At 40.2% G+C, this 11,848-nt stretch overlaps 2 protein-coding genes across 2 annotated transcripts; both read left to right on the forward strand.

Moving 5' to 3' along the window:
* Nucleotides 1-105: 105 nt before the first annotated feature.
* Nucleotides 106-6,484, forward strand: pnhd (pinhead). The gene is made up of 7 exons (XM_079529932.1): nucleotides 106-267; nucleotides 1,357-1,452; nucleotides 1,732-1,871; nucleotides 2,441-2,717; nucleotides 3,066-3,247; nucleotides 5,353-5,411; nucleotides 6,107-6,484. The coding sequence occupies exons 1-7, from the start codon at nucleotides 216-218 to the stop codon at nucleotides 6,255-6,257; spliced, it is 957 nt and encodes a 318-aa protein (XP_079386058.1). The 5' UTR covers nucleotides 106-215; the 3' UTR covers nucleotides 6,258-6,484.
* A 3,273-nt stretch (nucleotides 6,485-9,757) lies between these two features.
* Nucleotides 9,758-11,537, forward strand: admp (anti-dorsalizing morphogenic protein; the record flags this gene model as incomplete). The annotated part of the gene is made up of 5 exons (XM_079529335.1): nucleotides 9,758-10,025; nucleotides 10,153-10,289; nucleotides 10,509-10,628; nucleotides 10,784-10,976; nucleotides 11,110-11,537. 5 exons carry the CDS (start codon nucleotides 9,758-9,760, stop codon nucleotides 11,535-11,537), a joined length of 1,146 nt encoding a protein of 381 aa, XP_079385461.1.
* Between the last annotated feature and the right edge of the window lie 311 nt (nucleotides 11,538-11,848).

An 11,848-nucleotide genomic window follows, 5' to 3' on the forward strand; every position in this document is an offset into this window, starting at 1 on the left:
TACTTTGAGAGGAATTGCCTTTGAAGTGGTCCCTGCCTGTAAGAGGCTAAGAGCTTGCATCCATCAAGGCATTTATAAAAGCAATGGGAATTTGATTCATTCTCACTTTTTCAACTCCACGGAAGGAGCTCTGGTGACATTTGGGACTAAAGCCCAGCGAGGAGAGGGGAAACGCCACACCTGGCAAGGGAATAATAAGGACTACAACAGCAACCATGGATGTACTGAAGCCATGTGTGCTCCTTCTGTGCGCCCTCAACCTAACCTGTAAGTACTGTTTGCTTTCTTCTGTTGTTGTACCAGTTGTAACAAGCGTTTACACAATGCTATAACCCCTCCAATGGTATATACTTTACCCATTTTCAACTGTTTTATTATATTTTGACACTCGCTTTGGCAATGTAAACGTATGCTTTCTCATACCAATAAAGCTCCTTTGAATTGAATTGAATTGAATTGCTAGCTATTGTCTAACTCTAACTGAACAGACACCAGTCAGCTCAGATACAGACCTATTGCCAGATAATTGCAATTTGATATGGCTGGAAAACATATTAGTATTAGTATTAGGAAAGCATTGACACCCTGAACTGAGCATGACAGTGTGGTTATGTCTCTGTTTCTGCAGCTGTGGAGAACAGATGGGGATTGGGATCATTTCACTTTCAGTTAACCCTAACCCCCCACCCTCACCACACACACACACTTTAAAGCCCCAAAACATTGAAAGAATACTTTGACAATACTTTGACAACCACACACACACTTTAAAGTCCCAAAACATTTAAAGAATACTTTGACAATACTTTGACAACCACACACACACTTTAAAGCCCCAAAACATTTAAAGAATACTTTGACAATTGGAATACCAGTATCCTATATTATTATTAGATATATTATCTCATGTGACATAACTGAAAAATGTCACCAACCAATGCACATGTGGAATAGATTGATTCAAATGTGAATTTACTTCCATTCTGCCATACTGCTTGTTTAGGTATACTAATTTCACAATTTGCTTTATTAACCCATTTAGGCGTGAGGCCGATTCTAAAAATCCTTCTAAATCCTGACCTGAAGTTTTCTGAAAAACTTCAAATATTCATATAGCAGCATCACATTTTTGTAATTTTTGAATACTGTACAGAACCCCAAAATGGGTTCACGGCCTGAGAGGGTAAAACACCAAAAGGGGTTCCCGGCAGTAATATCTATGGTAATAGAACTTTTGAAGACAATACAAAGTAGTATATATATAATTATGTCCATAAAAAACTGTCTGTGTCGGCCAGGTCAAAGACACGGCTGTCATTTAACCAGTACTGACTGTTATTATGTTACTATTCTCAGTGGCTGGAGTGTTGAACAAACATGTGGATCATCGCCACCTGGTGGCTCAGAGGGCATGCTGCAGAAGACAGAGTCATTTTGTCTACATCGGCCAAGGTAAAAGACCATGCCAACTGTTATGTTCCTTTGTATGCTTGCAATGTAATATTTGTTTTATTACTTTGGCTTTTTTACATAAAAAGGTTAAAACCATAGGCCTACCTTTCTTTTTCATGTTTAGCCTATTTCATTTTACTTTTATGCAGTCCAATGTCACGAAATGTTTTGCTGAAGAAAAACTAAATAAAGATGTAATTTTGAGATAGATAGATGGAGGCTAATGTAATATTTTTCACCATGTTGTTTCAAATAGTTATTTTTGCCATGTTCTTCTAGATATCTCTGGGAGCCCAGTCACTGTGGACGTAGGAAAATGCAGGACACATTGCGGTGGAGCACCCAGGACATCACATGCAGCCGTACAGCCAGAGTACACCAGATACTCCTCAATGCTGGAGTTTCTCAGGAACAAAAAAGTAAGTGCTGCCGTTTCCAAAAGCGCCACAAGGGGGAACTGCAACCTCATTGTTGTCGACCAAGGAGTAAAATAACAACAAAACGCCAGTGAAGTTATCAGTGAAGCCTAGTGAAGGCTTTAAAGTAGGAATGCTAAAGTTTAAACACCAAAGTACCGAAACAATGTAATTCATTAGTAAACAATATCCTGGTCATTGGTATCCACATACTCAACTTTTTATCATTATAGCTGACCATTTAATTGCACAAAATAATTGTATCACTTTGACATAGACCTACTACACTGATGAAGACAGCATGTTAGCATAACGATGAAGACAGCATGTTAGCATAACGATAGTCTCGCGTTAACAGACAACTATGCCACAATCTGGAAATCGCGGAGGCACAGTCTGGTCACGCGAGACTAGCATAACGATGAAGACATTGATGAAGAACTTTCGCTGCGGTGGACTTGCTTGTTCTCCGGATACCCCTCTCGTGGCCTATATGTTACACACTTTCAAAACTATTTTTGTCCACAATGTTTGGACAATGCCTAACCTCTAATGCAATTGCTTGTGTACAGATAAGGACGCGTGGAGCTGTGTCTTCAGGGGGAGCAGAGACAGCCGGGCATTTACCTTCATGTGGACCGAACCACGTATGCGAACCCACTGGGATGCGAGTGGAACGGGTGCTTCTGTTTGAAGGACCGCGGGAGGTGGAAGTCATCGAGGAGTGTCAGTGTGATATCAAGATGACACACTGTGTCCGCGTCCCCGCCCTGCGGACCTACCTGTTTGAGACACCATACGAGGCAGTCATCGACGTGGGAGGATGCTCGACCTCCAAGGGCTCACCAGGTGTGTAGTGTAGACACATGTTACCTCCTGTCACTGTCACCCACCCACAAACATGGGGGGGGGGGGGGGGGGGGGGTAACAAAGGGGGGGGGGGGGGGGGTTAACAAAGTAATTTTATCCACGTCCACTGTTTGCCTAACCTGACTCCGCCAGATGGGGCAGCAGAGAGTACACTGGGAAGGGGGAACCCAGTGTACTCTCTGCTGCCCCATCTGGCGGAGTCAGGTTACTGTTTGCCACCCACATCAGTGCTTTATTACTGCAGGCAAGTTGTCTACACTGCCAATGCTTTTATTGTCTTGTGAACATCATATTCAAAGTTTAACATCTGAATTCATACATTCACAGAGGGATTATCCTGTGTTCCAACCAAGTTTGGCTCTGCCCTGGTAGAGAGCCCTAATAAAGCAGACCTCGTCCAGACAGTGTCTACCTGTGAGATGAAGGAAAGCTGCTACAGAGTTCCATATGTGGAGTACTATTATGAAATAGTAGACCATGCTGATGGAATCAAAGAGGAGAAGCTGAAGGTAAAGTATAGGCCACATATGAGCCTATTTAATAAATATTGATTAATCTTAATTGTGGATTTAAAAAAAAACTAAATTTAAGAATGATTTACAACTTATATAAATAATTCAAACCACAACAAACGATATTGGTCCAGAAGCAAAATTCTTTACCTGGGCACTTCAAACAGGCTACACAAGGGACAGACACTATACTATATCTGTCCAATGTCCATACGCAAAAACCTTTTACCTGGTCACTTCAAACAGGCTACACAAGGGACAGACACTATACTATATCTGTCTAATGTCCATACGCAAAAACCTTTTACCTGGTCACTTCAAACAGGCTACACAAGGGACAGACACTATACTATATCTGTCCAATGTCCATACGCAAAATCTTTTACCTGGTCACTTCAAACAGGCTACAAAAGGGACAGACACTATACTATATCTGTCCAATGTCCATATGAAAAAACCTTTTACCTGGTCACTTCAAACAGGCTACACAAGGGACAGACACTATACTATATCTGTCTAATGTCCATATGCAAAAACCTTTTACCTGGACACTACAAACAGACTACAAAAGGGACAGACACTATACTATATCTGTCCAATGTCCATATGAAAAAACCTTTTACCTGGTCACTTCAAACAGGCTACAAAAGGGACAGTGGGACCACTTCCTTAATTGCCTTTAACCCATTTAGGCCTGAGGCCGATTCTAAAAATCCTTCTAAATCCTGACCTAAGTTTTATGAAAAACTTCAAATATTTATATAGCAGCATAATTTTTTTGTAATCTTTGAATACTGTACATACTGTACAGAACACCAAAATGGGTTCCCGGCCTGAGGGGGTAAAACACCAAAAGGGGTTCCCGCCCAGAATGGGTTGACACTGCAAACATCTGCATATTGCAGTCTGCAGATGTGTGCAGTGTCTTAAAGGCAAGGAAGTGATCATTTTTGATTATTTGTTAAAAGGTTAAAGCACGATATTATTTTGTGTTTTTTCAGTAACAGGTCTCCCTGGTCTATCCACCTCTTTAATAAACAGAAAATACTTTTTTCAAGTGGGTTGCAAATTTCAGCTAATCAGGAGAGAGTACCCAATTATCTGATTACATTTTATAGTATTCCACTTCCAATTTTGTCTGCTCATTTATCACTTCTTATGTTGTCTCCTGTTACTGAACAAATACTCAATGAGTACTATCAGAATTTATAGCAATTTATGTTAACAAACTAAAACCCTACCGTTAGTCTTGAAGTGCCCAGGTATATTATTATTATTATTTTTGCTTGGAAACGGTTCCTTATTGTTGAGCACCAAATCCCTTGCATTTAAAAGTTGTCTGATGCTCATTGGACTGTGCATTTGGGAGTACATCTGTCCGTTATGACTAGGGTCATTCTTTTGTCATTAATAAAATGGGGAGGTTCTTGGTCCCAGCTTGGTGTGAGACACAGTAATGAAGTATCTTTATTCGTGGGCTTGGAAGTCAGCAATCAATCAGCCGAATCCACTGTCTAGTGGCTGGCACCGCACACCAGACTGTTAAGGATATTGTCACACCCGACACCAATACACATTAAATGTTGGGTGATCGTTTCACCATTTATACTTGGAAGGAAATACTTCCCAAGAGTAGTGTAGTGGAAGATAAAACAAATTTGGCTTGTTATTCACAATGGGTGCGTACGCTTTTCCGACATATCAATAGTCTGACAAGCAATATTGTCCGAAATACCATTTACAATGTGTTGAGTCTTTGTTTTTGTATCACCTAATGTTGAGATGATAGAATTTGTCCAGGAAACACTATTTAACCTCCTATAAAAGTGTGCATTTATGTGCCTATTTGATAGTTAACAAAAAGTTAAAGGTATTTGTCCGGGTTGAATTTACGGCTGTTGTGTTTGGGTCTCAGTAGCCTGCCTTAACCCCTCCTTGCACAAAAGGTGTGAGTGGCAGAGCGCAAACATGGTGCCTTGCAGGTGTCGAATCAAAGCATTTAGCATGCTGAATGGCAAGGATTTGGGCTCTCTCAGAAGGGTCAATATTTGTGGCCAGCTGTGAGTGAATAGACCTCTCACTGTGTTGCTAATTTTCTACAGGAAATAGACGTGGGCCGATGTTTGGGAGGCTGCACCGCAGGAAACCGATGCCTTCTCAGGTAAGCATGAACACAGCTGCCAGCCTGCTTGACACCATTATGTCTCTCCCTCCCTCCCTGGTCCTCCCGGGTCCTCCCAGCAGTAACTTGTGATCTCTGACACCTTCCAGTATGTCGGTTTGGGGCATGGGGAGGGATTATTGAATCATTCCTAGTACCCACTACCCAGTAAAATCCCCAGTGTTCTTAACAACTACGAGAGTTAAACATAGTGATCCGTTGTTAGACTCTCAACATTAAATTAACACCAAGGATTTTGTGGTGTCCCATTTTACTAGTTATTTTGTCATTGCTCCAAGAGTATTTACTTATTTACTTAGCCTTTGTTTTTTAATTCTTTCTGGAGATGTATCACACTAGATGTTTAGGCACACCTAGATTTTCAGGCAGCGTTGCTCCCTCAAAATCAAGTTTGAAGTGGTCTGCAGTGCATGTTACATTTATTATATAAATAACACATGACATAACATAAAGTATAGGCCTACTGTATATATATATATTCTATAGGCTATGTACACGCTACAGTATGTCCTCTCATAACAGATCTTCAGGCCATTCACTCAATCATCGCTGTGATTAAGAGTCAGCATCACATGACCTTTTGTGACACTATACTATGATGAAGTAGGACATTCATTTACCCCCAAAAAAATCATGCTGATTGTGTTCTTTTTGTCATTTGTCATTTCCTTTAGGAGTCCCTCTGATCCGGATAATTGCCACTTGTGGGCTGAAAGGCCAACACGTTCCTGTGTTCCACGAGGCCACGAGAGCCACACGTTCCTTAATCAGCATGGGCAGATTCGCAATGTCCTTGCCATCACCTCCTGTCTTTGTCAGAACTAAATAATGCACGCTCCATTGAACAACACATGAACTGACATTCTCAAGAACTTAATGCAGTGTAAAGCGTGCATTTACTGTATAGTGTCTCTGTATAGCTCATTGCCACATGACAACCCCTAAACTTGAAGTTCTGATGTCTTAACAATTTTGTTTTCTTAAATACTGCTGTATTATATGTAATATATGTAAAAAAGATATATATAATAATTTTGTAAATAAAATTTATCTCATAATACTGAGAGTGAATGATATGTGTGCTTCCAAAATGACAGAAACCAATGAACTTAACACATTGATGGATTTTATTTCACAGTATGCAGAATGCGTATACATTTCAAACGAAAGTACAGGTCAATACAAAGACTGCTATATACCAGAAAAATCACACCCGTGTGAACTGAGTGGTGTAAGGTATTATATAGCCTGATCAGCTCTGATCTGACGTAATGTCTTGACGTAATTAAATCACACCCGGGTGAACTGGGTGACCGTAGCAACCATGCTAATTTTTTGGTACGAACAGACAGACAGACAGACACGTAAACTAACAAAGCCAGTCGTAGGAGTGGTTTACACCACTCAAAAAGCACAAAGACTTGTTTACATAAGGGTCCTCCATTTTCAATTAATCAGAACATTTAATGACGCACAAATATACACAAAGATATGCAGTTAAAAATCACACCCGTGAGGGGCACTTTTATCATCGTACATCATCCATTCATTGTCAATGGAAATTTACACTTCGTGTAGGACAAAAATGGCAGATTTGCTGGCAGATCTGATGTTTGTGTAAGACGAAAATCTACACTATAGCTGAATATAGGAGGGGCTAGCGCCCCTAAAAAAAAGGAAAAAAACAAGAAGGGGGTAGGGGGGGACTTTGACTTTTGTATACGCCCGTAGGTGCTTTTTTAGACCAGTTTTGAAGCAGTCTAGGGATTCACATTTCATAATGGATGTTGGTAGGGCGTTTCACATTTTAGTGGCATATAGGAGCGAAATGAATTTAAACCCTTCTTTGAACCGAATCTGGGTTGCACGTGGTTTGTTGAACTGGTGTTTTCTCACAGGTACATGGGTATCTTGTATAGCAAATCTTGTAGACCATGCCCATTGCAAGTTGCTGTACTCTGTCGTCAACCCATAAGCCATTCCAACCTATATATCAAAATGGGCAGGGGTGAGGTGGGTTTGGGGAGTAAGGTCAAGTAGTAGCCTGACCAGTTTGTTTTGGGAAGTCTGGAGCCTTGTTTTAATGGTCTTTGAGGTGTTGTGGTACCATGAGGTGCATGCATAAAACAACCTTGTATGAGGGCTCCTGTTAGGGAGAATTTAGGCCTATACTTAAGGGATGTTCATTTTATTTATGTTTAATTACTCATTTGTTTATTCATTAAACGATCTAATGTATTAATTAGATTAAAAATAAATGTTAAAAAGCTCTATATTCCTAGTGTTTAACATGTCTCTCGTCTCTCTTGCACTTTAGTAGACTGAAAATATATACACATTTTATCCATAAGGAGAGAGATGAATGCAGGATATATACTTTATACATGATTGCGGATTGGAGGTGATGATACAAAATTGGAAGTAGTCTAATATACAATTGAAGCTATAAATAGGTTCTCTCTCCTGATCAAATTGGTACCTGGAACTGCAATTCATAATTAATTAACACTACTAATATTAATATGAATTAATATTAGTAGTAGGCTATAGTTTTTAACTGCAGAGATGGGGAGACCCATGTTACTGAACAAACACCCCAGTGCATAATTATAGAGTTTTTACTATATTTAACGTTTTTGCTTTGACCACAAAAAATAAGTATTCTACACTACAGCACCTTCAAGGTTTGTGTCAAGAGTTTTCATTGTAAGCCAGTTTAATAAAATCCAATACAGTAAAAAGCAAATCATGTAATATATTACAAGCCTGCCTATATCAATTTGAACAGATGTGCACACAATGGACTGTCTTGCAAAACACGTGGCATCCCGATTTTACAGATGTCCCTTAGAAAGAACACACGGTACATCAAAGTTAATAGCTCCTTATTTTGATATCGTGGTGTGAAACAACAATGTGTGTACTTCTGTGATTCACGCAAAAACAAGATACGATTTGCTTGCTAAGTCACGTATAAAGAAACGTTTGATCTGCGTTTTACAATTGTTGTAATAGTCAGGACAAGTCAATTCTTCAATTGCTGTTTTTAAGTGAAGATGTGTGAAGATCAAAGGTACTAATTGGGACAGTTCTCAATTCACAAACATCAGAGCGATATAGACTTTGATAGGCATTTTCAAACGAATTTGTACCTTTAATCTAGGCCAATGACTCTCAAACCTTTTAATTTCAAAGGCCCCTAAATTTAAATGTATTATAGGCCACCGTCAGACACTGGACTTTTATCTCTGGGACCCAATGGACATTTGTATAGACATTCCTTTACTGTCTAAAACTCTATAGACTATAGTGAAATTGTACATTATTGTACATTATTTAATTGTTTTTACTTGTAGGCAAACATAGGCTATATAAAAAAAAAGAACTTTCAATATTTAACTGGGCATCGACTGAGACTGTTCTATATAGGCTATTGTGCCATATTTAAGAAAATGATAGCAAAATAACACGTTTAGGCTGTATATGAATAGCCGTATAATAGCTTAATAATAATAGGCCTAATAATAATAACATTTTCATCATCGTCATCATCAACAACAATAACGTAATATTATATACTAGGTGCGCCCATGTGATATCTGGTCATTTAGCAAGGCCTGCTGACATTATTTATTATTAAGTAAAAAATACCGAATCTATGTTTATCCAGGTGTAACTTCTAGCCTAGAAGTTTAGTCATTTAAATGAACCATAAGCTGCAAACAGCACGTTTCTATTTATTGTAAGTAATTGGTATTCCTGTAAGACACTCCACCCATTATTCTAAATTAATGGATTCATTTATAAGGTGTTGGCCTCCCGTGGTGAGTGCACTTCCTAGAAACATCAGCTCCGTGTATTCTGGCCACAGCATTAGCATTTCCATTCAATGTATAGTCTATAAAGCTAAATATGACAAAAAATATTCCATAATATTCATCCATGAGTTGGAATGTTTCATAACACAAATCTCGTTTGTTTGTTTGTTTGTTTTATTATTTTACAATTTGCCAGACGTGGAGAGAAGGAGAATGAATAAAATCTCCAATCGGGTTCACACCTTGTTAACAGCGCCATTAGCTTCCCTTTATAGTCACTGATGGGTGATTTACATTTGCGACCAAATAGCATCTTTATAGCTGTTTGCTGAGAGGTTGGAGGCACTGTAAACGGTTGATATAAAAAGTGGAGCTTCCTCCAGACGCCTTCACACTTCACTCTGCTGGCGGTGTGGCTTGAGGACATTTACGCACAAGGAGACTATACTGAGACAACTGCAGGCTTTTATTTCCAACATGTTGCTTTTTGTGCTGAGTTGTTGTGCCATGGTCGTGTGCACCGCAGTTGCACGGCCCACTAAAAATAATTTGGAAAACCAATTAAAAGTGGAAAACGAAGCAGGGGAGGTTCGCTCGGCGGCTATCAAGAGGCTCCTGGAGGTTTTTGGGATGGAGGATCCACCGATGGCTCGAGGCCACAAGCAGCCTCCTCAGTACATGCTGGATTTATACAACACAGTTGCAGACGTCAACGGCGTTACCAAGGACCCCTATCTTTTGGAGGGGAATACCGTTCGCAGTTTCTTCGACAAACGTAAGATTGAAATATAATTTATGAATGTCTTATGCTATAGTTTAGTTAACTTATAATACGAACCATACTATATTATTTACAGCAGATGGAATGGCCGGTGTCTAACAATATTATTTGTCTTTTTCAGTGCGCAGTGATCAAGTTCAGTTCAGGTTCAATTTGTCCAATGTTGGGAGCACTGAGAAAATTCTCACTGCCGAGTTGCATCTGTTCAAGTTGAGACCCCAGACATCAGCAACGTTCAACAGACATCATTTCTGCCAGGTAATTGAATGCTATGACTGCCATGATTTGTCATGCTCAACTAATCAAATTCAGCAATTATAGTTTGGAATTGTGACTCAGCAGACATTTTCTAACATGCAATTAAATCTAAAGTAAGCCTATATACACTATAGATATAGGCTAATTTTAATATAAATCTGCCATCAAGCTCAAGCATGGAACTGATGACCAAACTTTTCCCCTCTTTTCTTCATTTAGGTCAGCATTTATCAACTCCTAAATAGCAAGAAAATGAACATTACACAGAAGAAGCTGCTCTCCTCTCGGCTGATCCCCGTCCACTCCACTGGTTGGGAGGTGTTCACCGTTACACAAGCTGTAAGTATAGCCTACAGGTCTCACTGCACAGCAACATCCTCAGTGTCCATTGATACTGAGGACTTTACTTTGGGAATGTGAACATAATTACTGAATTAATCTGCAATGATGACTGTGTTACAATCGACTTAATGACATTTTGTTCATGTGTTCAGGTGCGCTCCTGGATGTCAGATGAAGACAGTAATCTGGGTCTTCAGGTGGTAGTGAGGACCCTGGGAGGGACCCCCATGGACATGAAGCATCATGTGCGTTTCGCATCAGGACGCAACCACCACCAGAGCAAGCAGCCCATGCTGGTCCTCTTCACTGATGATGGACGCCGTTCAGCTACCCTGGAGAACAAAGGTACACTTCATCGCCATAAGTGAACACAACAATATCAATGTGCTTTACATTCAGATCTAAGAGCTAGGCTATGGTGGGAATTGACAACAACCATATAATTTCCTAAATTAAAATCTCTTCTCTCTTCCATCAGATCCCAGTGACTCAGGGGACTCTCCCTCCCTGCCCCAGGGCCCCATGATGGGGGCTGCCTCCCGGACTGCCCGCTCCTTAGACTACTTCGATGAGGAGATCATCACACCAACGCCATGCCAGCGACAACCCCTCTATGTGGACTTTGAAGAGATCGGCTGGTCAGGCTGGATCGTCTCCCCACGTGGCTACAACGCCTACCACTGCAAGGGCGCGTGCCCCTTCCCCCTGGGCCAGAACATGAGGCCCACCAACCACGCCACGGTCCAGTCCATCATCAATGCCCTGAAGCTGACCAAGGGCATCGACATGCCATGCTGCGTGCCCGATAAGCTCTTCTCCATCAACCTGCTGTACTTTGATGATGAAGAGAATGTGGTGCTAAAGCAGTATGACGACATGGTGGCAGGGAGTTGCGGCTGCCAATGATGATATGTGTCTGGACAACCAATAAGACTATTAACCAGCCACTGAGGACATAACACAGTCATGTGAACGGAAAGCTACAATGTGAAAATCAGTCAGGTTTTATAAAATTGTAACAATCTCTACATACAAACTACTATGTTTTTAGATGCGATGGTAACAGTTGAGTTATGTGCACGATGGCAAGTGGCATTGTAAAATATGTAAATATGCAGAAATTATAATATATAGCTGTGAAGGAAGTAATATCCTGTGAAAGATGTACATGTTTATATTATCTGTTATTAATAAATGTAGAAAAACAAAAAACTATA

The sequence above is a fragment of the Electrona antarctica genome, assembly GCF_951216825.1.
Source record: "Electrona antarctica genome assembly, chromosome: 19".
NCBI lineage: Eukaryota > Metazoa > Chordata > Actinopteri > Myctophiformes > Myctophidae > Electrona > Electrona antarctica.

Coding starts and splice junctions, on each gene's coding strand:
- pnhd (XM_079529932.1), top strand. CDS start 216: ATGGATGTACTGAAGCCATGTGTGCTCCTTCTGTGCGCCCTCAACCTA. Junction 2,718..3,065: donor GACCTCCAAGGGCTCACCAG/GTGTGTAGTGTA, acceptor ATACATTCACAG/AGGGATTATCCTGTGTTCCA. Junction 3,248..5,352: donor TCAAAGAGGAGAAGCTGAAG/GTAAAGTATAGG, acceptor AATTTTCTACAG/GAAATAGACGTGGGCCGATG.